This window comes from Labrus bergylta, chromosome 12 (assembly GCF_963930695.1).
Source record: "Labrus bergylta chromosome 12, fLabBer1.1, whole genome shotgun sequence".
Lineage (NCBI taxonomy): Eukaryota > Metazoa > Chordata > Actinopteri > Labriformes > Labridae > Labrus > Labrus bergylta.
This window is the reverse complement of record NC_089206.1, coordinates 14,960,685-14,986,139: the sequence shown is the minus strand read 5'-3', so window position 1 is coordinate 14,986,139 and position 25,455 is coordinate 14,960,685. Positions and strand designations below refer to the sequence as shown.

The 25,455-nt window shown below is 40.3% G+C and overlaps 4 protein-coding genes across 7 annotated transcripts in view; 2 read left to right on the top strand and 2 right to left on the bottom strand.

Annotated features, from left to right (window-relative positions):
• The window catches only part of LOC109984923 (leucine-rich repeat-containing G-protein coupled receptor 6), a 37,753-nt gene extending 23,509 nt beyond the window's left edge, over positions 1–14,244 (top strand). Inside the window, exons 5-18 of the mRNA XM_020635099.3 lie at positions 2,264–2,479; positions 2,643–2,714; positions 4,623–4,691; positions 5,535–5,606; positions 5,742–5,813; positions 6,235–6,303; positions 6,710–6,781; positions 7,061–7,126; positions 7,243–7,314; positions 7,741–7,812; positions 8,378–8,503; positions 9,223–9,377; positions 11,771–11,851; positions 11,975–14,244. Coding sequence (XP_020490755.2) covers positions 2,264–2,479; positions 2,643–2,714; positions 4,623–4,691; positions 5,535–5,606; positions 5,742–5,813; positions 6,235–6,303; positions 6,710–6,781; positions 7,061–7,126; positions 7,243–7,314; positions 7,741–7,812; positions 8,378–8,503; positions 9,223–9,377; positions 11,771–11,851; positions 11,975–13,230 — 2,470 coding nt within the window. The 3' untranslated portion in view covers positions 13,231–14,244. The remainder of the gene's footprint in view (positions 1–2,263; positions 2,480–2,642; positions 2,715–4,622; positions 4,692–5,534; positions 5,607–5,741; positions 5,814–6,234; positions 6,304–6,709; positions 6,782–7,060; positions 7,127–7,242; positions 7,315–7,740; positions 7,813–8,377; positions 8,504–9,222; positions 9,378–11,770; positions 11,852–11,974) is intronic.
• A 66-nt stretch (positions 14,245–14,310) lies between these two features.
• ube2t (ubiquitin-conjugating enzyme E2T (putative)) lies at positions 14,311–16,733 on the bottom strand. 2 transcript variants are annotated; one of them, XM_020635095.3, is made up of 7 exons: positions 16,561–16,733; positions 16,267–16,395; positions 16,040–16,109; positions 15,830–15,935; positions 15,586–15,684; positions 15,108–15,191; positions 14,311–14,635 (listed from the first exon to the last, which is right to left on the bottom strand). In XM_020635095.3, the coding sequence occupies exons 2-7, from the start codon at positions 16,373–16,375 to the stop codon at positions 14,528–14,530; spliced, it is 576 nt and encodes a 191-aa protein (XP_020490751.1). In that variant the 5' UTR covers positions 16,376–16,395; positions 16,561–16,733; the 3' UTR covers positions 14,311–14,527. The 2 variants fall into 2 exon arrangements, with proteins under 2 accessions (XP_020490751.1, XP_020490752.1); XM_020635096.3 differs by having other exon boundaries at positions 16,572–16,732.
• A 615-nt stretch (positions 16,734–17,348) lies between these two features.
• Positions 17,349–19,982, bottom strand: zgc:194242 (uncharacterized protein LOC100005854 homolog). 2 transcript variants are annotated; one of them, XM_020635090.3, is made up of 4 exons: positions 19,832–19,982; positions 19,010–19,266; positions 18,570–18,750; positions 17,349–18,360 (listed from the first exon to the last, which is right to left on the bottom strand). In XM_020635090.3, exons 2-4 carry the CDS (start codon positions 19,262–19,264, stop codon positions 18,140–18,142), a joined length of 657 nt encoding a protein of 218 aa, XP_020490746.1. In that variant the 5' UTR covers positions 19,265–19,266; positions 19,832–19,982; the 3' UTR covers positions 17,349–18,139. The 2 variants fall into 2 exon arrangements, with proteins under 2 accessions (XP_020490746.1, XP_029133412.1); XM_029277579.2 differs by lacking the exon at positions 19,832–19,982 and adding an exon at positions 19,681–19,819.
• A 300-nt stretch (positions 19,983–20,282) lies between these two features.
• etv7 (ETS variant transcription factor 7) lies at positions 20,283–24,515 on the top strand. 2 transcript variants are annotated; one of them, XM_020635075.3, is made up of 9 exons: positions 20,283–20,422; positions 20,688–20,745; positions 20,871–21,035; positions 21,121–21,303; positions 22,450–22,575; positions 22,686–22,829; positions 23,422–23,564; positions 23,652–23,752; positions 23,832–24,515. In XM_020635075.3, exons 1-9 carry the CDS (start codon positions 20,390–20,392, stop codon positions 24,001–24,003), a joined length of 1,125 nt encoding a protein of 374 aa, XP_020490731.1. In that variant the 5' UTR covers positions 20,283–20,389; the 3' UTR covers positions 24,004–24,515. The 2 variants fall into 2 exon arrangements, with proteins under 2 accessions (XP_020490731.1, XP_020490730.1); XM_020635074.3 differs by having other exon boundaries at positions 20,598–20,745.
• The last annotated feature ends 940 nt before the right edge of the window (positions 24,516–25,455 follow it).

The window sequence follows — 25,455 nt, the reverse complement described above, 5'->3', positions numbered from 1 at the left end:
ATACACTAAACACTACACCTACCCTACAACTTTTCCCTTTCTGGTATGAAACAGGCCTTCTCTCATTTAACACGCACCTAAGCTAAGGATGTGTATGTGTACCTTTAACCTCACAATCATGATGTCTCTGTCTGTCTTCCATCTATATCTTGGTGTGCCTTAGTGTGGGTGTGTGTGGTCTTTTCACACAGTGATGGTCTCAAGTACTGAAAAAACACACACTAGCTCAGCCAGTGTATAGAGACGCACCTTGTCATTACAGTAATGATAAGCCCAGCGGAGAAAGATTACTGGAAAGGCTTTGGAGAGTGAAGCTTGTCGGCGCCTCTCACCGACATAAAACACACCAGGTAAAAAAAAAAAGACACGCTGCATCTCAGACTACACATGGGTTTTAAATTGATATAAATGTACAAAGGAGGCTTTCAAACAAAATGAATCATGTCTTAATCTACGACATGAATCCTTTGTCAGCAGAGAACTGAAACTGAGTCAACAAATTTGTCTCGGTATTTGGAACAGGCTAATTACAACACACACTGCGAGTGCTGTTGCTTAGTTTGGTGCCATCTTGAGCAGACAGATGTGATCTGGGTCCCGAAAAAGAAAGATAATCAACACTGATGAGCTCCAGAAGCTACGTTAATCAACATGACCCATGTTTTTAGATTTGATTCGCTGGAAGTAAAACATTTTCTTTAAGTTCCCTTCTCTAAGTAAAGCTTTGGCCATCTGGAGAACTGAACCAGTGGAGGCACTTCCACAGATCTCCTGGATCATTTAAGAGAACTTTCTTTTTTTCTCCCGTTTATTTCACTCTCCTGTAATTGTACCTCAGACTTTGATGTGATGGACAGGAAATAGTTGTTGCTTTATTGGCTTCTGTGGAACATTCCTGGTTCTGTCTGGACCTTCTGGAGACCTGGCAGGTCCACCCAAAGGAGCAATTATTATTTTGCCCTGGAGAACAGACCAGAAAGTTGAAGGGTCTTCCGTAGCTTTCATCCTACGATTTGGTTCAGGGACAAACAATGTCCACAGTTGTAGAGCACAGGATGCACAAGGATGGTGTTTAGCAATGGAATAAATGTGTGCTCAGGAAATGGACAAGAAGAAAATTTCTTGAGGCTGTTAGTGTGTGCACTCGCGCACACTCCTGTGTATTTACATATGAGCCAAAGAGTGTTTTCCTGTGTGCATGTGTGTGAGCATCTGCCAGTGTATACAGTTGCCTCTCCTGATGGAAAATTTCCCTCGGGAGAAGAGCTCAGAGTTCAGAGTTCAAGTTCAGATTTCACTTTGATGATGCTGTTTGTTTGGTGAAGCCTCCGAGGGGTAAGGATGCTTAGGAGAAGCTGTAGCACAAGAATGGAAGAGCCACGGGTAAAGATTGATAAGGGAGAATGTTTGAAAGACAAACAAGATTTAGAGAGTGAGACTCATTGGGGTTTCAAGCAGTTGGGAGTGCATCAGTGACGATGTAAAAAAACAAAATGTGTGCCTGAGAGGGGCTGGAGGGTGGAAAAGGAGATTAATGAATGAGTGTGAAGGGCCACAGGAAGAAGAATAGAAGGAGGAAGTGGTTAAAGCTTGTCAACTCTGCCCCGAAGGGATCATTCATCACTGTGGACAGAACCATTTACATGGGTGTGCTTATGTGTCACAGTCCAATCCTCCGAGCCTGAGGTTTGAGGGGGTTTGGAGTAAAGAGGGGTTTATTAAGTTTGGTGTGGTTGCAGGGATGAAAATGTATTAATGAGAGCATGTGTGCCGCTATCAGTTCCTGAAAATGTCAGGGAATGATGGTCGCAGTGAGAATCCAAAAGAAAGAGTTGGGAAGATTTGAATATGCATCTTAATGTCCTTCTCTCAGGCGTCCCTGTTTTCAAGACTTCAAGGAGGTGGACTTTATAAGACATTAATAAAGCATGTTAGAATTAAAAAGGCCTGCCACAACCAATCCTACACGCTTGTGTCTGTTTTTCTCATCTTACATTTCATACATGTCTGTGCTGGTAACGCTAGACATGGCTTATTTAGCATGGGAATAAATCATAACGAGCCACTTCTAAGACGCTGCAGCAAAGATGAAAGAGGGAGAATTAAGGATTCATAATTCTCATAATAACCTTCCTGTAAGCCAAAGTGTTTCAATGCAACAACGCTAACCTGTAAGCACGCCCAAGCATAATACACATGCGAAAAACTACTGTGCCTAGACTTGATGATTACCTTGCTAAACTCAATCCCTCTAACCCTGCAGGCGTCTTGATGCTAACCTGTTGTCTGAGGTTCCGGCTGGGGCCTTTCGAGGGGTTTGCGCTCTAAGACACCTGTGGTTGGACGATAACTCCCTGACTGAGATTCCAGTGACAGCCCTGGACTCTCTGCCCTCCCTTCAGGCCATGACGCTGGCCCTCAACCAAATCACACACATCCCCGATTATGCGTTTACCAACCTCTCTGCCCTTGTTGTACTGTGAGTGAAATACTGATATGTTTACTTAAAACTCTCGAGTCTGGTTTTCATAATTTTCAACAGATATGATTGTTTCTGTGAGAACAGTGATTGCAGTGACGAAATGTTTTGGAAAGAGTTACTTTGGATTTTTTTTTAAAACATTTTTTAAACCTCTTTACAGGCATCTCCATAACAACCAGATCAAGAGCATGGGTGAAAGATGTTTTGAAGGTTTACACAGTCTGGAGACACTGTAAGTAACACACACACACACACACACACACACACACACACACACACACACACACACACACACACACACACACACACACCCCAACATGACAGTGGTTAATACTGTACATGTTCCCTATATTACACACACACACAGCCTCATATACACACACCCTAAAGCTGCAAATGAGTTCCTTCATTATTTCCCCAAATATTGATATAAGCTTTGTAATGAGAAGTATTAGCATTAAACATTCAGTCATTATGATATTGTTTGCAAATCGTGTGTTGAAGTCTTTGGTGGTACTCGGAACACTTGAAATCAATGTTTTTAAAGATCATATAAACCAAGTGTGCCAAAGAATAATAAAGTGTGGTGCTAAATTGTTCAGTCATAATGATTAATATCCCGGTAATTTTAGCAGGTGCTTGGACGTTTCTCAAGACGACAACCAATAAATTCCTCTTTGATTACCTTGAAGCAACATCAAACGATTCTTGTGTTTTGTAGAAGTGACTGCCAAGCCGTACTGAGGGCAAATATGGCTCGGAAAGGCTACAGGAGAGATGTTGGGGCATATATGCGCCGTAGCTTCCATGACTAGGTCCTTACCACAAACTAAATGTGGAAACCTCAAGAAACTTCCCAAGTCTTTAGAAAGGGATGGAGCAAGAAAGCAAGAGAAACAAAGACAGTGCAACTGTTCCTCCTGCAAAATTTCATGGTGGTCTGATGAAAACACAGTTTCTGGCACGCTGCTTAACAACCTGTTGAAGTGTAAAATATTATGCGTTCCTTTTTATGAGCATGTGTGTGGGCACATGCATGAGTGTGCAAATAAACGAGTACTTCTGTCTGTGCATTTTGCACACACAGGCATATGGCAAGCTTAGCAGGAAACTTTAAAGCTATCATCCATGCAAGGAATTGTGAGGGAAGAGGATGTAAGTCAGAGCCATGGTTAAGGGGATGAATTGAAACTAGAGAAAGAGAAAAAGAGCGATGGAGCTCACTGGACCAGAATAGTGTGTGTTAAAGTGTTCAGGTCGTCAGCGGCTACAGGACACAAACAATTCAGCGGGATAAGATGACAGGTGTCACTGACGTGGGGAATGAGCTGGTATGAGGGGTTAATCCCCCACAACGGCCTCGCACATGAGAAATACGAGAGACCATCTGTATCGCCACCATCTGCATCACCGCCACCCTCCCCAACCCCTAGTGCGTATTATAAAATCATTACTAAGAAAAGCCGGCCAGGATATGGTCAGAAAACTCAGCACGCATAAAAGACGGAGAGATATTTCACAATATCCACTGATTCATGGGAAATATCTCAAAGTACTTCACAAAAGCATTTGTGTTGTCCTGAACTTGAAAAGAGTCAAATAAATCTGTTTGACGTAGTACTATCAGATATCTTCTGTCCTGGGAGACAAATAACTTAGGATCTTCAAAAGCAGCACACAAACATGCACACATGCAGTGCAGAGAGAGGTCTTAACATGGCAAGCAACATACAAGACTTTTACCACAGTATGCAAACAAGCACATCTGCAGTACTGATATACAGACAAGAGATTCAATGAAATCTCTTTTCCTGAGAGCGGAATATGAGCTTTCTCATCTACAGCAACACTTGTTTTGATACAGCGTTTCCTGGGAAACTAATCAGAGACAGACATAAAGAATAGTTTCAGTGCAGCAAAGGGCAAGGGTCAGATCCAAACTTCGCACTCAACAGCTGTCAGGCTCTTTGAGTGGAGAGGAAATTGCTTCTTTTACATATGCATCCAGAAACACTTTCTCACACGGAGAAACACAAAGTATCAGCATATGGTTGATTAAGATATAAAAACCTGGGAGATAAAACCTCCAAGATGCCCTGGACCTGGAGTTTGAAACTGTATCTTACTGTGTTTCTCTCAGGGATTTGAACTACAATGATCTGAAGGAGTTCCCTGTGGCCATTAGGACACTGAGTAAGCTTCAAGAACTGTGAGTCTACACACTCTATCCGTCTCTCTCTCTCTATCTCACACACACACACACACACACACACACACACATTAGTGGAAACACCAGCAGGTGCGTGTCCAGAATTGTTTGACTGGGGTGGCCCAACTGGGGCACTGACTTCTGCAGGGGTGGCCTGAAGTGTTACTGTATGTGTGGTCAAAATCACACAAATAAATATCAATTATTGAACCATTTATTGGAATGACTTTAACTTGCAAAATTACAATTGGCAATGTTTTGGTCCTGAAACAACACAATTGTTCTAATGCGTGATCTTTTTTTAATGACGTTATACTGCTTTATAGCAAAAAGCACATGAAAAAATACCTTGAATCTTCATATCGTCATATCGCCCACCTCTAACAGACACACACACAGGCACACACACAGACACACAAAAACACACCTGCCCGACATGACTATCATGGTTCTGTTATCCCAAGTAATCCTGTTAAGTGATTTTAATGTGGCACTCGGATACAATCTCTCTCGCCCTAAGCAGGTGCTGCCTCCCACGCACCCGCTTGCCTGCACATACACACAGACGTGCATGCACGCATACACAAAAAAATGTTTTCCCTCAGCCTCAGCAGATGTTCTGCAGCGTGTATATGTGTCACTAATACAGCCTGTGTGCGCATGTTTACATCTCATTTATCCAAAAATGTTTTTCAGCTGTGCAATGGCAGGTGCAACATGAGGACATATGACTTGACTCCTGCACATAAACACACTCTGTCTGTCCTCTAAATACACACACTCGCAAAGAAAAAAATCAGAACCATATTGATAGACGTTTTGACTAACAGTATTTTTTTGCAGGGGTTTTCATAACAACAATATCAAAGCCATCCCTGAGAGAGCCTTCGTGGGAAACCCACAGCTTCAAACCATGTGAGCTTAATGCTACAATGTATTAGATAAACACATACTGGCTGTTTCATGTCAACATCATGTATAACACAGCTCATTCCCCAAAACAAATTCATCAAAATATGTCAAAATCAATTTGCCTTTCATTTCTTGCAGTCATTTCTATGAGAACCCCATCCAGTTTGTGGGAAAATCCGCTTTCCAGTTCTTACCTAAGCTGCACACACTGTAAGTATGTGGTCAGTGGAAACCATTCCAGTGAGTTAGCCCAAACACTGTTTAAATCACCCTCTGCCCCTCGCAGGGAGAGTTGAGTGGACATGTGTAATGGCCTACTGAATTATGTTGTGTTAGAGTATTGCTGTGCTGCGTGCTGATGTGGTAAGAGAAAGTGTGTTGTAAGAACATGTTGAATGGTGTGACTTATGATGTCTAGTGAGACAGCCAAAACAGCTTGTGTTGATGTTGGAGGAAAAGTTTGATGGCTGAAATGAGCTGTTAGAAAAAGTCTGTGTGCACACAAATGTGTGTCTGCGTCTGTGTATGTGTGTGTGTGTGTGTGTGTGTGTGACAGAGTGTGAGGAAAAATGGGGAGAGCGGGAAAGTAAAGGAGGAGAATTTTCTGACACTTTTCTCTGTTCGGCCACAGTTCCCTTAATGGAGCAACCCAGATTCAAGAGTTTCCAGATCTGAAAGGAACCACCAGTCTGGAAATTTTGTGAGTGTGTCACCTTTAACTGTCACACAACACCGAATTTGAAACGACAGAAATATAATAAAAAGTACGATCCTGGGAGTCAAAGTAGATGAATGAAGAAGAGTGGAATCAGAGTTTATGACAGAAGAAGAATGGAGAAACATAGGGAGAAGCGTGAGGTAGACCCTCGTAAAAAAAGACTATAGACAAGATGAGAGTATGTGTTTTGGGATTCCAGGAGAGAAAGAGAGAGAACAGGAGACTCAGAAAAAAAGAAAGAAAGGGGTAAGCTAGTTATGCCAGCCGCTGACAGGTTTGGCGAACCTACACAGCTCTCTGTCCAACCAAGTTAGACTCACAGGACTGGGGGATCCTTTCGCTTGCTTGCACTTCAACAATGATCAGAGGATTCTCTTTTTCTCTATAGGACGCTGACTCGAGCGGGTCTCTCAGCTCTCCCTCTGGATCTATGTGAGCAGCTGCCTCGTCTAAGAGTGCTGTGAGTACACATATACACACACAGGGAGGGGGGAGTAAGAGGTACAAAAAAAAATGATACCCTACTATGGAGAGCTGTGCCCCCAAGCAATCATTTGTACAATCACGGAGCTATGAAATCCAATCATCCCCCCTCCAAATTGTCCTGCTATATCGCCTTGCATACAGAGCTGACTTCACCCAAATAATACTGTCACCCTCATAATTTCCCATGAACAAATTCACAGCTGGTCACTGTGTTCATCTCTGCTTTCTGTGTGTGCTTTTTATGTTGTTTTAGGGAGCTGTCTTACAACGAGATAGAGGATTTGCCCAGCTTTTACCACTGCTCTGCTCTGCAAGAGATGTTAGTTCAACCCCAAACACACTGGCACACAAACATGTATCAAAACTATTGTATTTTTCTATGTATTCCACCACACAAATTCCATTGCAGTATTGTATGTCTATGTTTCTCACCAGAGGGCTACAGCATAACCAAATCAGAAGGATAGAGTCGAGCACGTTCCAGCAACTCACCTCTCTAAGAGCACTGTAAGTCACCAGTTGTCACTTTGTATCACATGTCACATTTTTCACGGTAACTCATTTTCTAGATAAGCGGTGCTCAATCTTGGGGCCATTACTCCAGAAAGAGGTGTCAATGTGTGTGATATAGTGTTGGCATTTGATTAACAGGTGAAGATTTGTGTTGGGGGTGGAGGGTGTTGTGGTTCAAATGTTTTTCCTCTTGGCAGCTTTCAAAGTATCAAAATGAATCAATCTTTGGAGGGAAAAATCACTGAAATTGTATCTTACGGAGACCATCAAAGGGTTTGGACACATGGGTCAGGATGAAGTCATGTAGACGCATGACCAATCACTGACATCTAGTGGTGACTGAGAAAAAAAAAAGATTCAATGTGGAAATGTAATTCCTTCCAGTCAAGCTTAGTCCACTTTGGTTCTGCTTTCTTCCAGGGATCTAAGCTGGAATATGATACAGTGGATCCACATGGATGCTTTCGCTGCCCTTCACTCTTTGACAAAACTGTGAGTAAACACATAAACATAACCATCTCTTCAACTCTTTCCCCCTCCATCTCACCCTTCTGCTGTGTCACCTTTCTTCCCAAGAAGGCATGCTGAATTTGAGCATCTTTAATTAAAGTTTAGCTGTATGTCAGAGCCTCCGCCCTATACAAACAAGTTTAAATTGACTGTGTGTGCCACAGAAAACCTGTTGCCTTTGGCTGAGTCTACAGAGAACACTGAATTGCATTCGTTGTTATGAAAACTCCTCTGTGTGGCAAGGAGACTAATTTCGGTTCATGCCAATATAAACTGCTTCATTGTGTGTAGACTGATTAAAGTATGTCTGTCTAAACAAGCAGATATGCTACATCTGAAGAAAAGTGTTATCTGGTGAACGTTTGATAAAGAGCCTTGTCTGAACAGTTTTAAAATATCTAAGAGACAAGGTCTTTTTGTTCCTGAAAGATGACCCTCGGCAAGATCTGAAATGAAAACACTTTTTTTTTTTTAAAACACTGACTTGGCCTGGTCTGACCCCCAACCCCTTCGTTTATTTCTAAATTTCTTTCTGCATTTATCTTAGGGACCTTACTGAGAACCGTCTCAGCTCTTTGCCTGTAGTGGGTTTGGGGGGTCTCACTCATCTCAAGCTGAGGGGAAACACAGAACTGTTTGAGGCCTTCAGTCCTGATTACTTCCCCCATATGAGGTAAGACACACATGCGCACACACACACATTCTTTTATTCATTATTACTTCATGTTGTACCCAGTCTGACATTTTTATTTGGGTTTTTCATACACACACACACACAAAAAAACTGATTCAAGATTGCCGACTTACCCAGGTGTGTATCCTCTGGCTCTAAGGAACAATGCTTCACTTCCCATCCCTTCAATTACCCTTCCACTCGCAATTTTCTCCTAATATATATCTTTAATTTAATGAAAGCAGCCAACAATGACAATACTCGAATTACAGTGTATCCCTGCAAGCCATCTGGGAACTTCAACAATAAAAAGCATTTATCAGCAGCAGGTTCATTCTTGTTACAAAGATCCCTGAATGTCTGGAGAGGTGTTGAAGTACACAGTACAGTACTGGAGTGTGAATTCATAAGAGCTGGCCAATGATCAAGTGGCTATGTTGGCATTACAATAGAACATCATCCAAAAAAGAACTCACTGCAGAAAATAATCGAAAAAGCATTGTACTGTACATTTAAGTTTGTATTTTACAACCATCCACATCTAGACTTAGAAATCTGATAGTTGTTTCTGAAGAAGAACAACACTTTTAAATGAATTTTGGATGTACTCAAGTGTTATAAGCAAGTCTTTAGTTTTTATGATTTTTTTTTGTTTGTTTCACTATCATTTGGGCATCTATTGGTTATGCTCTAACTAATAATATTTCTGTTTGATATAGGGTAATAGAAATGCCCTATGCCTACCAGTGCTGTGTGTATGGTGCCTGTGATAACTACAAGCCCACTAGCCAGTGGGACACGGAGCAAAGCAACACTGATGAAGACTTGCACAAGAAGACTGTGGCCATGTACCCTATCCATGCTGACACACACTGTAAGAAAACGTATGATTACTTTATGCAAGCATATGTACTGCCGAATTAGTGACGCAAGCCCTCTTGAAAAATGACAAGAGTCTCTGAAACGGCATTCATCTGGACATGATGAAATATAAACACCAATAAACCAAAATTACCGGTAAGCTAAAAAATGCCCCATGTACCACAAGGTAATAAAAACAACAGATGATTATACCATGACATATAATTTATTCCCCATTGTGAGAAAACAGTCATGTCGATGAAATTTAATTTATGTCATAACAAAATAATGTCAAACACCTCACCTTCTCCTTATATGGGGCATTCAACCAAATTAGTTCAAAGTGCAGTCCCATTACAAAAAAAAAGTGTTTAACAACACAATTAAGTGTTCAGATATGGATATTTACTGAGATTATATTATGATCTATTTAAACCCAGGGCATTAAATGAGATAGTCATAAGCTAAATAAATAAATAAAAATATCATTTATAGGGTACTTTCTATTAAAGGTCCCATATTATGCTTTTTCTGGGTTTATATGCTCTTTAGTGTGTTTTCCAAGTGTCCTGTACATGTACTTGCAAAAATTCAAAGTCCGCAGAAAAGCGGCTTCTCCTACCTCCTCCTGTTAGCTGTAGCATTAGTCGCATGTAACGCTCGGTTCTAGCCCCCCTCGACATTTCCGAGAACTGTGCTGAGCAACTGACCAATAACGACAGAGCGGATCGGCAGACCAATCAGAGCAGACTTGGCCCACGTGGGGTCTAACAGTGGGGGCTCAGCAGAGCGTAGCTGATGGACTCGGAGAGGAGAGGGAGCAAGGAGGAGCAGTACATGAAAACAGACACTTTTTTCGGACTTTAGCTATTGTGAACATACAAAAGTAGGTACATAGATTAAATATAGGAACCCCAAAAAGGGCATAATATGGGCTCTTTAAGAAGTAGCTGTCCCCAATCCTGACCCCTAAATTTCAATTTATGTAAATACCACTTAAAACATTTTTTTGATTTGTTTCAACTGTGTAATTTAAAAGATCTTTATGATTAAGTTTAAACAAAGGTTGAAAGACTTAGATTTATTGTGGGTTTCATTTTTAAATTAAAAAACTATGCTCAAAAAAATCATGTCCCTTGTTTTCATGTCACTACCGAAACACAAGAGCTCTAGTGGCTTGGCTGAGCATAGATTTAAGCCACACCCCTGAATTTTTGACCAGGAAGTGACGTTGCATCCCTGTCCCCCCCTGGCTGAATGATAAGCAGCTAAATCCCATAATTTTTAAATAAATGTGTTCCCAAAGTCTGAAAATCAGTGTGTAACTTCAAAAATGTTCACTACCGAACACACATTCTCTTCAATTATGTAAACGTTTTGGGGTTTTATGCAAATTATTATGTTTCTATGGGTGTACACCTCTTCAAAGAGGTGTTTGCTTTCCATTTGCTTGCTAACATTCTTTAATTATGCTCAAAATTAGCTAGAATTGTCACTACTGAAACAGTCACTAGAGAATCATATGGTCAAGTTCGGTAGTGACATTATCATTTCGGCAGTGACAAAATGGAATGGTAAGTAGTTAAATCTCATCATTTTGAAATAAATGTGTTCCAAAGTCTTAGAATCAGTGAGTTTCTATAAGTATCATCATTTCAATCATCTATTTACAGCAAATAAGAAATTGATAAGTAATATTTGTACTATATGGTCATGGATGAACATTTTTCTTCAAAAATAAATTATTTTATTGACCACTAAACATACGTGCTTGTAATATTCCCAACATCAGGCATGTTATGAGTTTAAATTAAGCAATAAGGTTGAGGTAATATGATAAAACACTACAAAGAAAATACTGGTCACTACCGAAACACTGGAAGATTGCACATAGGTTTTCAAGAATTTTAAAAATAGAAATTTGAAATTTGTTGATTTTATTGTGAAAACCTTCAATAAAAATTTGTAAAAAATAATCTTTGCATAAGGGAAGTAAACATAATACTAACAGGTTAACATAATATTGTTTTTATCATAGTTTAATATGTTTCCGTAGTGACAAATTTGGGGAGAGGAAATACATTCCAAAACAAACTAAAAATACAATATCAAATTTGACGGTTATTTTGCTAGATATGTGTACTTCAGATATGGTACAATATATATATATATAGGGAAAAAAATTAGGGAATAAAACTAAAAAAAAATGCAAAATATTTCCAACCTGACTTTGAACCAATTCAGTAGAATGGCCCATATACTGTTCTGTGCAAATACTGTATACAATGTATCCATTCAAAGTAAGCTTTAGTTAGAATCCTTCTCAAATTAGACAGGACTGGTAAAACACATTTGCCCACAGGTAATGAACCTCAAATGTTTTACCCTGACAATGGTTTATTCCAGATGACCCTGACCTGGAGGAGTTCCAACTCGAAATAGAGGAATCCAAACTGCAAGCCAGTGTTCAATGCACGCCATCACCAGGTAGTCAAAGTTACATCTTAAGTGATTATGGTTTAGTACTTATTAAGAGTATTGTAGAGGAGGAGCCATCATTTCAAACCTAAATTTCTTCTTATCCATAGTTGATGATTTCTATTTTTTCAGGTCCTTTCCGTCCCTGCGACTCACTGTTGGGCAGCTGGCTGGTTCGAGTGGGCTTGTGGTCCATCTCCTTGGTGTCTCTTCTGGGGAATTCCCTCCTGCTACTGTCCCTCTTTGGCTCACCCGGATACTTGTCACCGCTCCGCTTCACCGTGGCGTGCATGGGTGCTTCCAACCTGTTGACGGGTGTTTGTACATGCACCCTAGCTCTTGTAGACTCGCTAACCCTGGGGGAGTTTGGTCACCACGGTGCTCGTTGGGAGGGGGGTCCTGGTTGTCAGGCTACAGGTTGGGTTTGGGTGTTTGCATCTGAGGCAAGTGTGCTGCTGTTGACTCTGGCAGCTGTGCAGTGTGGCGTGAGTGTGACATGTGCTCGTGCCTACGGGAAGTCTCCATCCCTTGGGAGTGTACGCACATGTGCACTTTTCTGCCTCGCTCTCTCCCTCAGCCTTGCTTCTCTACCACTTGTAGGCGTTGGGGAGTATGGGTCCTCACCTTTTTGTCTCCCATCACCCCTGCCACCCTCACCTTCTCAACTCCCATCCTCTTTGGGCTTTCCATTGGCGCTCATTATGATGAACACTTTGTGCTTGCTCATAGTCACAGGTTCCTACATCCGCCTTTACTGGGAGTTACTTAGGGGAGAGTGTGAGGGTCTGTGGGACTGTGCTATGATCAAACATATTGCATGGCTAATATTCACCAATGGACTGCTCTATGTACCGGTAGCTTTCCTCTCCCTCTGCTCCCTCCTGGGTCTCCTTTCTCTGGGGGAGGAGGTGCTAAAATCAGTTCTCCTGCTTCTTCAGCCCCTGCCTGCTTGCCTCAACCCCCTACTATTCCTCCTTTTCACAAGGGACCACTCCCAGTTTTTCTTCTGGCCTCACCCTAAAGCACGTCCACAGCTACGCCGGGATCCAACCCTGGACTCACTTGTTTCTGTGGAGACAGAGAAGAGCTCCTGCTCTGATTCGTCAACACAGGTGTCACTTGCTGATGCTGACATCCTATACAGTGGGGGGACCCCTTTGCAATCCCAAGTGGATCCAATAAGGTTTTCCCATTGCTCCTCTACGTCTTCTGTTCCCCTTATCCCTTGCCAGATACCTACTCCAACTGCCAGAGATAGAGACAGGGTGGCAGAACGAGGGAGTTTAAGCAACAATGATTGTCAGAAGAGTTTGGATCAAGAGGTGAATCATAACACTTGCCTGCTCTATCACTCTTCCATGATTCCCTCACTCAACTCACATCCATGAACCTTTAAGCTAGCTGTCTGAATTGCTGGGACACTGTGGACACTCAAGGACTCATCATTGTTCAGCAGCAGCAAGACCAGCTCTGGGTCATCAATCCTCAAGCACCTCAGAATGAGACGATACAGAGACTTCGGAGTACTCTAGAGACTAGACTCTACAAAGTGCCTATGAAAACGGAGAGTAACAAAAAGTTCCCTTCATGATAGAGACAGTAAAAGGAAACACCACTGACCAACATGACATAAAAATCAAGGAACATTTTAGAAACTACTAAATGGACTGCCTCAGTCAGAGACTTGCATGACAATAAGAAAGCTTAAATAAAGGTTGTTTACCACCTGGAAATCTACGCATCGGACAAATCAATTGTGTAGCAAGGGGGTATTTAGGTAGAACACATAATATTAAATGTAATTGTTTATACTGGAATGTGATCATGAGACTTGCAGCTTAGTGGTTACAAAATGTTTGGTTATATTTTAAGTGGAGTTATCTATTTTTTAAATATGAGTGCTATCCTATTGCAAATGTCTGTTTCAAAGAAGATAATCACACACCAGGACATCTGGCCAGAGTAAGCTAACATTCTCCATTCACAGAAATGTCATATTCTTCCAACTGAGTTAAAGCTGGTATTAAATGTGTTTTATTTTGTTGTAGCGGAAATGCAAAACAAAACATATTGCACATAGTTTCATATGGTTTGTCAGGTTGTTTTGTCTCAAAGAAGCAGATACAGACTGAATTTGGTGTAGCTATCTTTCTACAGACATTAAAGTAGGCTAGCAATATGTACATACAATGTAACTACCTCTGAACTAGCATGGTATTGACCCACTAAAGCCCTATGATGGTGTCCTTTTTTTTATATGATACACAGCAAATATATAATTTTATATATTAAGAAATAAATCTTTAGTTTGTAAAAAACAACAACTTGCTATTTAGGATGTAAATACTTTGTATACAACTGGTAAGCATATATTTGAATAAAATGATTATCTTCCTAATGGATACAGTACATCACTTTTCTTATACTGCTAGTGTGACACAACATTGCAACAAAAACAAAGTAAGACATTGTATGTGACACAGAAGAAACTTTAATATCATCACACAATCATACACAACAATAAATATGTCTCAATGTTTGGTTTAGGAATAGGAATATATGCAGAGTATATGGATGCTAGGAGAGCTAAAGAAGGATTTTAATGTCATTCTTTACATTAGAACGGTGTAACGGAAAGGTAGTACAGAATGGAGACACTTGAGGTTCTACCAAGTGAAACACAAACTACAGACAGGTCCTCTTTGCTGGCTCCTCTGCCTCCTGCTGTGCCTCTCTTTTGCGGAATGAAGCTTTTTGATCTGGATTATTTTCTTTGTTGCCATCCACAACTCCCTGAACACAGACAGATTCAAACTACTTTAGAAGGTTACTTGATGCCAAAAAACATTGCTTATCAATGCTACTCACATCCAAATGTTTGAAATGTCAAGGACACATTTTTGGTGAGACTCAAACAGTCCTCCTCACCTTGTTGCAAACTGATATCACATTAGTAGACACAATTCTATTGAAGGGCATAGCACCACCTTGTGGCCAAACTTTATCACTAAACAAAGTTAATACAAAGACAAACAAAATGATTTACTGTAGAGCCGAGCACAATACTTCTGCTATTACAAAAAGTATACTACTGCTACTTCAAATACTGTAAATGTAAAAAAAAAAAGAAAAAAAAAAAAAGAACTTACAAATAATAATAGCAATGGAGTCTACTTTGGAAGGCCGGTCAGTAAGGTCACACATGGAAACCATAGAGGTTTAGGAGGAAAACAACAACAGCTGTTACACTCCAACAGCCACTTACCATATTCTTCTGAACTGCATGTTCTTGCGTCCACTTCTGGGCTTTCTCCATGAACAGCTGCTTGTTGTATTTGAATTCTGATGACTACATTCAAAATACCTTATATAAGCATCTCTTTATAGAACAGTGCAGTAGAGTTATTGATTGATCACAGCATCACAATTAACATTCTCTCTAATGCAATTTTAAGATTGCAAGAGGCGGGGATTTCTTTTTAACAAAATGAAAGGTTGTGTCAAATGGACGCCTACACCAGTTACTCTGGCATTAATAAAACATTATGAAAAACAGAATCTGAAGAGTGCATTTAATTTCTTCTCTGGTGCACACTTCAGGCTTAGTTATTTACCTCACAATCATTCCAACGTCCAAAAGAGAAAGAATAAACATCCATATTTCCTACCACATTGTGTTTCCTTTTTAAAAGTTTTGTGATCCTAACACAAACTATGATAATTATGAAGACTGTCTGACTCACAATATCAGCCATGAGTGGATCATCTGGATTGGGCTCAGCCATGAGAAGCTGAATGGAGGTAAGGACAGTGGAGATGTTAAGGGATGGCTTCCAGGCACCCTGCATACATAGAAGAAATACAATTAATTAATATACATTCAAAACACACGTTACAGTTATTTTCTCAGTTATTTCACATTAGAGAAACAAAACCAAACAGTAGGAGTAACAGAGCAATGTTAATTCAATTAGAATATGTTTCAACCTTTGGAGGGAGTTTTAGAGCATCATGACAGATTCTGCCTGAATTGTCAATGTTTGGATGATAGATTGGGGTCAGAAATCTAATTTTGGGTGGCTCAAACGGGTACCTATGAGAGGAAAACAGAGCACATCACTTATACATGACAGCAGAAAGTTATCATGATGGGGGGGGGGACTAAAAGTTCACTATTTAACTTTTGAGAAAATGTACCTCTCTGGGACCTTGATCTCCAAGGAGAAGAGTCCACCTTCATATGGAGTGTCTGTCCCACCCACAATCTCTGTAAACCAAAAGGTGATAGGGAAACAAACATGAAGGTAGGTTCAACAAACACGGAGCACAACATACATGTCATAGATTCTCTCTGGGGGAAGAAAAAAAAAATGCAGATAATTGATATACTTTGAAAGCTGAAAAGAAAAGCCAAGAATACTTACGTGCCCGAAGGTCGTCTATCTGTTCCTCGGTGTGCCAGCATGTTATCCCGGGAGGGGGCTCGGTGCTGAGCATCTGAAGTTCACGCTTCAAACGGGAAGCCCTCTGCATCCTGTCAAGCGATGAGACGCCTGGAAGTAAGGAGTGAGCTGGTGTAATTTATACTGACATAACAGTGAATATCCATTAAAGCTTAATAATGTCAGTAGGCCATGAGTTGTATGTGTAGTGTCCAATAACAACATTGTAGTAAAAAATGAAGCATTAGTGTTCGATAAAGAACCACAATCACTTACTTTTCTCTTACTTTAACAAACGTCTTCAACTCCAAAACCGCTGTTGATCTTAAAATCCACAATGAAAAGGTCCACAGGAGCGTCCGAAAGAATGGTTTGAGATTAGTTTGCACTTTTCCCTCGCTTCATCAAACCGCCAGAGTTTAACTTCTTCTTCTACGGTTTGAAACGCGTCTTCTATCAAGTCGGACAGTCGCCTACCGCCACCTAGCGTCGATAGCTTCTTCTTCTTCTCGTTTTTTGTTCCCTCCCGGCAGACTAGGCACACTTGTGCATTGCTGCCACCCACCGGTGTGATGACTGTGATCGATCCACTATCAGATCTATATCCTAGGATGTAGACCTGTGTTTTTTTAGGAAGCAAAGTACTGCCTTAGCTCTCTCTCTTTGCAAGTCTTCACTTCCTAACATTTTTCTCAGAGAGAAGGTCTTAACGCCAATTTTTGAAAGTGCAATGAATAACTCCCTCCTTGCTCCAGAATAAAGTGGACACTGCATGAGAATGTGTAACACTGAGTCAAGGACTCCACAATGCCCACAGCAGCCATATACCAGAATTAGAATTGTTCAAAAGAAACCCATGTTTCATGTAACTCAGTATAAATGATACTCAAGATATTAATATATTTTTTTAACTGTCACAATTACAATAACCCAATAAGAGCATACACGCAACAGATAATCAAAATAAACCATCTGAATGAAACCTTTTTTAAATGGCCATTGGAAATCATTGCCTGGTTATTACGACTTTATGCACGTAAAATTACAACTTTAATATCAAAATCTCAGAATTGTATTTTTTTTAATGGTTTTTTTACTCAAGAGCCAGACAAAGTCAGTATTCAGTCAGTATTTTCAGAAATATCTGATCAGGTCAGCATTCTTACAACATGAAGTGACAGCATTCCCTATTTAAAGAGTGAAGAGCTTCAAAGATCAGGCATTTGTTTTTGATAACAAGAAATCAAAACATTGTTATATTTCAAACGCTCAACTTGATGAACTTGGTACCAAAAGGTCAGCAGAGTAACATTTCTGATCAGGTATTTGTTTTTATTATCAGAAATTACAACATTTCCATACAGTCCATATAAATGTAGTCCTTACAATCACAGAAACGGTATAGAACACATAAACCCTTTTCACACATACGGAAATCTCATGAAAAACTCCGGAGATTTGGCTACCCGGAGGGTCTTTAGGCTATGTGTGAACGCAAACAGCCGCATTTTTTGCGCGGACTTTACCCAGAGTTTCTCTGGCCAGACCCCTAGTACTTTATCCGCAGAATATCCGAGTGAGCTGATGTCTGAACGCGGCCGAATATACTCCGCAGATTTTCAATTTGAGCCAATGGAAAGAGAATGACGTTTATATAGTGACCGGCTAAAGTGTCTGCAAGCGACCACTACGATCTCCGTGCACGTAATTAAACGGCTGCATTCTGTTTTCTGTTCGTCAGTATGTTGTCATTCCATTGGATTACACATATAGTTCAGGAGAATCTCCGGAAAAGTCCTCCTGTAAATATCTAGATATTATCCAGAGTGCATATGTGAAAACGGCTATACAGTTTCTAAATTCTAATTTGATTTCCATGACATTTTAAGGCAGTGGCATAGATAACCTGAAAAGTAATGTGTTTGTGCTGTCTATCTTCCATTCTGACATCAGTGAAGCCAGCGTCTCTGAGAGCAGCCATGTAGTTCTGCGGGCGCCAGTTCTCACCTGGCATCACTCGCTTTGCTGCCATAGTAGCCACCATGGAGAGCCTCAGTGTGGTCACCATTAGGCCTCCTAGTGTGGTTCAAGAGAGAAAAAAAAGAATGACTTGTGTACCCAATAATTGTTTTAACACAGTGTTTTTCTAAGAGAGTGAAAAGAAGAAGAAAAGTTCAAATTTAAAAGTCAGTTTACAAAAAGTTTTTTTTTTCTACTGGATGACAAAATGTGCACTAAAAATAAAGTTTGTCTTACTTACAGAAAGAAACAACCTTGTACCTTACCTGGTTTCATTACCCGGCATATCTCTGCCGCTGCTTTCCTGAGGTCAGGCCAGAAGTAGTAGCAGTTACAGTGAAAGACTTTATCCACAGAGCTGTCTGGCAGAGGCATTGCTGCTACATCGCAGTGGTGAAGGGTCACTTTCCCACTCGCCACAAGTTCCTTCATCTGATCACTTGCCATCTGTGAGAGAAGAGAAATAGGAAAATAATATTCCAAAGCAAGTAATGCAACCACCTAATAATGCTGTTGCTGCTGCTGAGTAGAAAGGTGTTCTCACCTTTTGTCCATCTGTTTCCTAATTATTTATTCACTTTTTCTGAATCAATGACCCTCCAGAGAGACTAATATTATACAATTATAATATCAAAAATGTTAAGTCACTGGTTTTGTTACAATTGAATTTCCAACTTATCCCATTCTCTTAGTATTTATACTTCACCTTATGCATATACTCTGAGTAATCCACCCCTATAAGGCGGCCTGAGGGCTCTGTGAGGAGTTTGGCTGCTGATTGCAGACCGAGTCCTGGGCCGTGCCCCAGCTCGAGCACTGTGTCCCCAGGTTTGATCCCGCTCAGCCGTACAGCATTCTCCTCCAGGAGACGGTTACGCACTGCGAGAAACCTGCTGACCAGATAACCTGCCACTGATCGTGTCGGGTTGCCCAACTGCTTCCCCAGTTTTTCAGCCCACATCACTGCAGAGAATGAGGGGAAAAAAGACATGTCATTGGATTTGTGATAGAAGACAATGCACACATGTTTTTTTTTGTTTTTTTTAGCAGTGAGCAGAGTGCTGAGTTTCTTGTTTCTGGTCGTGGTTACATGCCAGTAGTTCTTGTAGGTATACAACTAAAAATATCAAACATAACATTTCACAGTATATAGATTTATATATAATATTTAGATATTAAATATAATTGGAATTACTACTCTACCTGGCCTATAGATCTGAAAAAAAAAGAAACAAACGTTGCATTTTTGCACTCTAAAGTTTGCAATCGGTAAAGAGTTTTGAAATTGCAATTATTTTGTACAGTAAGAAGGCAACAGTGTGCACGACGAGTACCTGTAAGTAGGCTATTGGAAATATAATGCTCATAATCATTTACCGGGTTATAATCTATAGGTCTACTGTCAGGTTATCGGTTGTAGCCTAAAGCAGGCTGCATTACATGTTTACAGCCTGCTGAATAGTAGCCTGCTTGCTGTATTCAGTGAACTACAAGCCAAAACTTTACGTCTCCTGGATAAACTTCTTACCTCGCACTGTGTGTAGTCTTGTCGTTTGTGTTTGGTCTTCCTGTAAAGTGAGTTAAAGGGGAGGAGCTACGAGAACTACTTCAAGGTGCATGCGCGGCTCATTTGTTGTCTTTCGTGCGCTTCTTTACCAATGCTTTGAATAACTAGCTTCCGAATGCTTTCTGCATTGAATTGTTTATATTGCGAATGTGTGGAAAAAAAATCACAACAGTTTTCCCGTAGGCTATGTTTGATCATTTATGCAACGCGCCCATTAACATGCCGCTGGACTGCGCTCTTGTGCAGGGAGACTTTTATTTTTAAGGTTGCTTCCTCCAATCAGCCTGTTTCGCCCACACCTCCTGCAAGGATTATATTTCTTTCGTTTTCATTTCCCGGAAAGGTCGAATGTGAAAGTAGTGAACTTATATTTCTTCGAAGGTTATACTTAAAGTTCTGTAGCTTATTTAAATGGAGTTCGCAGAGGTTTGACCTGCAGTTTATTTCATTTATTGGCCATCGGATTACAAGGAAATCATCCAGGTTACTCATGTGATTAAACAAGTAAAGAACGTCCCCATGGAAAATACTTCCTCGTCACTTGTGGTTAAGGTAAGTTAAGTCTTCTTTAGAATAGACTTGGACAATTAAAAGCAAAGAGGGCGCACACGATCATTTTTAAGGTTTATTATCTTATTGGTAGTTTTTAAAATCTCTGCACTGTTTGTTTGTTTTTCTTTTTTCAATTTGGCATGAAGTGTGTTGACTGCTTGTCGATGTTTTGCAGCAAGAAATCAGAGCAAACAGTCCCGCAACTAAAATGCATGTAGAGCAAGTCAACATGTCTCCCAGTGTGCTTCGTTCTTCCCCAAACCAGCTTCCTCTTGTCAGTCCTCCCACCCAGGAGGACCTGTGGCATCTACCTGGACAGCTACGTAAGTCTCTTCTCTCTTTGATAAAGACTTTGCTTACCTGGAAGTAACAACAAAGATGCAAATACTACAGATCATAAATACCACAGTAAACGTATGTTTTTGAATGATCTACAACTGTTTTCTAGGAATAAACCCATCTTTGTGGGATAAGGAGGATGTTGCACACTGGCTCCACTGGGCTCAGAAGGAATACTCACTGCGAAGGCCTGAAAAAGGACGTTTCGAGATGAATGGTCGAGCTCTATGCCTTCTCACCAAAGAAGACTTCAGACGACGCTGTCCCAGCTCAGGTAGAAATTTGTGTGCATGCAGAAACTCAGTGTCATGACTGGTTTTTGATCCCGCATTTTCATTTGTGGCCCCTTTCCTGTACAGGTGATGTTCTATATGAAATCCTCCAGTGCGTAAAACAGCAAAGGAGGAATGTTGTCTTTGAACCCCTGACCACATCTCCCTCCCTGTCAACTGGACACATCCAGGTCCAGTGCCCGGTCAGAAATCCCATACCCAGTCAAACTGTAAAAGAGCTGCAGCCTCACACAGTCTGTGACATCCCAGGTTAGTAATAATGACACGTTACTTCAGACACATACAGAAACAGATAGAATCAGTTTTATCTTGAGGATTTGACTCTCTCCCAGACTCAATCAATCATTATTTCTACAGCGCCAAAAACAAAGCATAATGCATTCAGTACAGCAAGGATCGAGACAATGATCTACTGAAAGCAAGTTCAGATTTGACATGCTATGTGCACATGGTAGAGGTGCAGATAGTGCAAGAGTGAATGCCAGTGCTTAAGACACACATGTGCATGCTCTGTGTACACACACAGTTGGTTGAGTTTATTGCGTAGCAAATAAAACAGAGCTTTTCCTGGTTAGATTTGTTGCAGGCACATCCTGATTATCCACATGTACATGTGCAAACACATCTCTCAGGAATTTGTGTTCTTACCTCATTTTGTTTTTTTCACTGTATCTGCGAAGACGTTTATTGGCTGCTTTTTCCCTAACTCTTAAGTTTAACCATGACTGATGCATGTCTGACCCTAGCTAATCAAAAATAATAAAAAAATAACCTTTACTTTCTCCTTACATGTGAGGACCAGGAGATAAGGAAGTAACAACAGTTTATGACTTGTGAAAGTCCTGCATTCAGAAATGTGAATAAAACAGAAGAAAGCTTATTGACTGATTGAATGGTCTCACTACATCATATAGCCTAGGCTGATATGTAGTTTACAATCAACCCACCATGTTTTACATGTTGTGTATGTAAAAACATTATTCACAGCTGCACTCATCAAATAGATATTGGAGTTTTTTTTTTCATTTAAGGTCTAAATTAATATCAAGTGTCTTAAACAGTTCCCTAGTATTGAGTACTAGTTGTTTCTCTGCTTCTTTTTATCTGAAGCCTGAATAAAAACTTCATTGCTCCTGCCATAGTAGAAAGTAGGATGTGTGCCAGTGGGTGTGCCTTGATTACTTGAAAACCAACGGTCTTACAACTCCAAAGTCCAAAACATTAACTTGGTTCTGAATACTCTATAAAAGTAAAGTAGTAACGTTGCCTCTATGTGTTATACATTGCATTTGTTTATAGTTATAGTATAACCAATAAAAAGGAATATCTTCGAGTTGCTGTAAAATCACTTTTGCTTTCGGTTTACTCTTTGTTCCTCATATGTCTCTCCTGTAGTTTCCCTTGCCTTCACAACTGCAGTGTCGGCGGCTGTTGTAACCAGTGTGACCCACACGCCAGAGCCCGTGTCCCCTCCCAGAGATCGCCCCTTGATTATCTACCCTTCTCCACTCACAGAAATGAGTTAGTGTGCCAAACAGAAACATACATTTATTGCCCCACCTTTGTCGGTTTTTGTGATGCCTGATTTTCTGTCCCTCTGTCTTTGAATTCATCCCTCTTTGTTGTCTTAGGTGGATCAACTGCTGTCTTTGCGTTGGCCCACAACCAAGTTCAGTGTCCTAAACAAGCAGAGAGCATCATAAATGAGCCTCTCAACCTGTCCAGCCGAGAGAAAACTAAGAGTTCACTGCACAAAGCCAATGGCCGCATCCCAGGTGACGTTAGATTAACAATCAACAGTTTCACAGCAGTATTTTCTCTGAAAGTATACACTAACAAATGTGGGGCTTTTTTCTGGAGGGGATGCATGGATATGTTAAATAGTCACTCCTAAAACTGTATCATGCAAATCAGACCACTAGGGGGCAGAAAAACTTGGAAAGCAATTAGCTTATCAAGTTGTGTTTATATCTTTTCAATAATAATCAATTATCACTCACTCAGTCACTCTACAGCCCCAGGCTTTGAAAAATACACGTTTGGCTTTCGGAAATATTTTCTTTCAGCCACATTATTACTTCTGCTGTTCTCTATGTCACTCCGGTTTGTCTGTGAGGCTAAGCAATGGGTAATAAACAATAGAAAATGTTTTATTTATTTTTTAGTGTCAAGCATCGTTTAGCATACACATGATTATACAAGGCTTTTACATTGTGTTGTTGTATTTGAAAGTATTTAGATTTATTGTATTATATTCTGGATACTTCATAGAGCCTTTAATACATTATCAGTACTGTTTCTTCTATGGACAAAATGTTGATAGACATAAAAGTTTTGTCAACATGTGTCCTTTTTGCTATTTGCCAGAGTGCAGACTGCTTTGGGACTATGTGTATCAGCTGCTGTGTGACGACCGGTACCAGGAATACATCCGATGGGAAGACCGGGACAGCCATGTGTTCAGGGTGGTTGACCCTAACGGACTGGCACGTCTCTGGGGAAACCACAAGGTGAGCAGGCGTACACAGATTGAGAGCAAAAGAATTAAGTACAAAGGAGATAGGATCAGAGTAATAATGATGTCGTACCTTTTACAGAACAGAGACAATATGACATATGAGAAAATGTCCCGTGCGCTCCGTCACTACTACAAGCTGAACATCATTAAAAAGGAGCGAGGACAGAAACTCCTCTTCAGGTCTCTGTCCTTTTCACTCACGTTATTCTCTTCCCGTCTTTTCCAACACACATTTATCATCATTACTCTTTTCTCTCAGGTTTCTGAAACTCCCACTGGACTTGAAGAAACCACAGGTGGACCATGCAGAATTCCCAGAATGCACTTCACCTCATGACAAATTATTTCCCGACAGCAGTCCTACATACAAGACTAGCGAGGACTATTTTGAGGTTTCTCCTGATCGTGCTTCTCCACAGCCTCCTCCATAGAATAAACTGCACTAGATGTCCTTAAAAGCCGTCCAACAAGACAAATGATAACATAATTAGGCAAAGATTGTTTGCAGTTTGACCGTAATTTTGGGAATCAGTTTGCTGTGAATTTAAGTGTGGATTACTGCGTAGTACTGCGAAGTGTATTACTGATCATAACGAACACTAATTTAATGGGAAAACCAAATAATCATCAGAACTTACATATCTCTGGCTTGCTAACATCATTCAAATGCAATAGATGCACTTATTGACATATAAACAGGACTTTATAAGAAGCCCTGCACATGTGTTGGGGATTACTGTGACATTGTTTCAGTTGGTTTTGTGATTTCTCATGTTTTCACAAAAGTATATTGATGCAGGCTTATTGCCAGTTTGTACACATCGTACACTATATGTCAAAATTGCTTTTAAAAATAACTTCAAGGTGAGGTATTCTGTAAAGTTCTATGTTGATTGTCAATGTTTTTTTTTGCTTTGTCAAATAAACATATATTTTTACGTCAGACAGATATATTTAAATTCATTCGATTTTTAGGTGCAGTGTTAGACAAGTTACTACAACAATATTGTTGTATTGCAGATATGCTCAGTATTGACAGTAACCCAGAGCATTAGCAAGTTTACAAAATATAAGCAACCTTCCAGACAAACACATTTTGCATGAATCCATTTGCCTCAAGCAAAGCTGGCAGTTAAACCAGCAGAGGGCGCTGTGGTATCATGGTAACCAGGGTGTCAGCTGCTGAGAAAAAGCCTTGTGACCTAGACCAGTCCTTTTTTAAAGTGGGGGTCCTGACCCCAAGGGAAGGTTACCAGGGGTTGCTGGGGGGGTTCATGGAAACTTGGAGGAATGACGGGGTTATGTTGACTTCACTACAGCGTAGGAGCTGCGGCTATCAATCCAGCTATACTATTCCTTGCAAAATGATGACTTGAGTTGTAGTTAACTTGTTTACTGTGGCTCTTCTCATCTACATACAAAGACAAAGTAAAAACTGTAACACACAAAATACAATATTTGAACCTTTTTGATGACAGCATGGTGTTTTTTTTGCTGTGTAAATAAATGTAAATAAATGTATTTTAATCACAACAAATGCAATGCTTTATATGTAAATTGTGTTTTTAACGTGAACTTATAAGTGTTAATATTAAATATTTATTAATTTACTCACAACATTGCCTCTGTGGTGTCTACAGTATGGATTGCATGTGATGCATGTGGTCCCATTCAGCAGGCTTTTATAAAAATAAAACATTGAGCAGGCTTCCTCAAAAATAGCTAACAAGAAGGGGCATAGGTCTCTAAGCATGACCAACAAACGTCAAAATAAAAGACTCTTCAAAATAACAAAATAAAAGTCCAACCATATTATGCCTCAAGGGCAACACTGGGGGGAAAGGAACAAATGAAACTAAAAAACAATTTGTGACATTAACATG

Coding starts and splice junctions, on each gene's coding strand:
- etv7 (XM_020635074.3), top strand. CDS start 20,390: ATGGAAAATACTTCCTCGTCACTTGTGGTTAAG. Junction 21,036..21,120: donor ACGACGCTGTCCCAGCTCAG/GTAGAAATTTGT, acceptor TTTCCTGTACAG/GTGATGTTCTATATGAAATC. Junction 23,753..23,831: donor GGACAGAAACTCCTCTTCAG/GTCTCTGTCCTT, acceptor CTTTTCTCTCAG/GTTTCTGAAACTCCCACTGG.
- zgc:194242 (XM_020635090.3), bottom strand. CDS start 19,264: ATGTGGGCTGAAAAACTGGGGAAGCAGTTGGGCAACCCGACACGATCA. Junction 18,751..19,009: donor ACTCAGAGTATATGCATAAG/GTGAAGTATAAA, acceptor CTTCTCTCACAG/ATGGCAAGTGATCAGATGAA. Junction 18,361..18,569: donor ATGCCGGGTAATGAAACCAG/GTAAGGTACAAG, acceptor GAACCACACTAG/GAGGCCTAATGGTGACCACA.
- ube2t (XM_020635095.3), bottom strand. CDS start 16,375: ATGCAGAGGGCTTCCCGTTTGAAGCGTGAACTTCAGATGCTCAGCACC. Junction 15,936..16,039: donor GAGATCAAGGTCCCAGAGAG/GTACATTTTCTC, acceptor TTCCTCTCATAG/GTACCCGTTTGAGCCACCCA. Junction 15,192..15,585: donor ATCCACTCATGGCTGATATT/GTGAGTCAGACA, acceptor TTTTGAATGTAG/TCATCAGAATTCAAATACAA.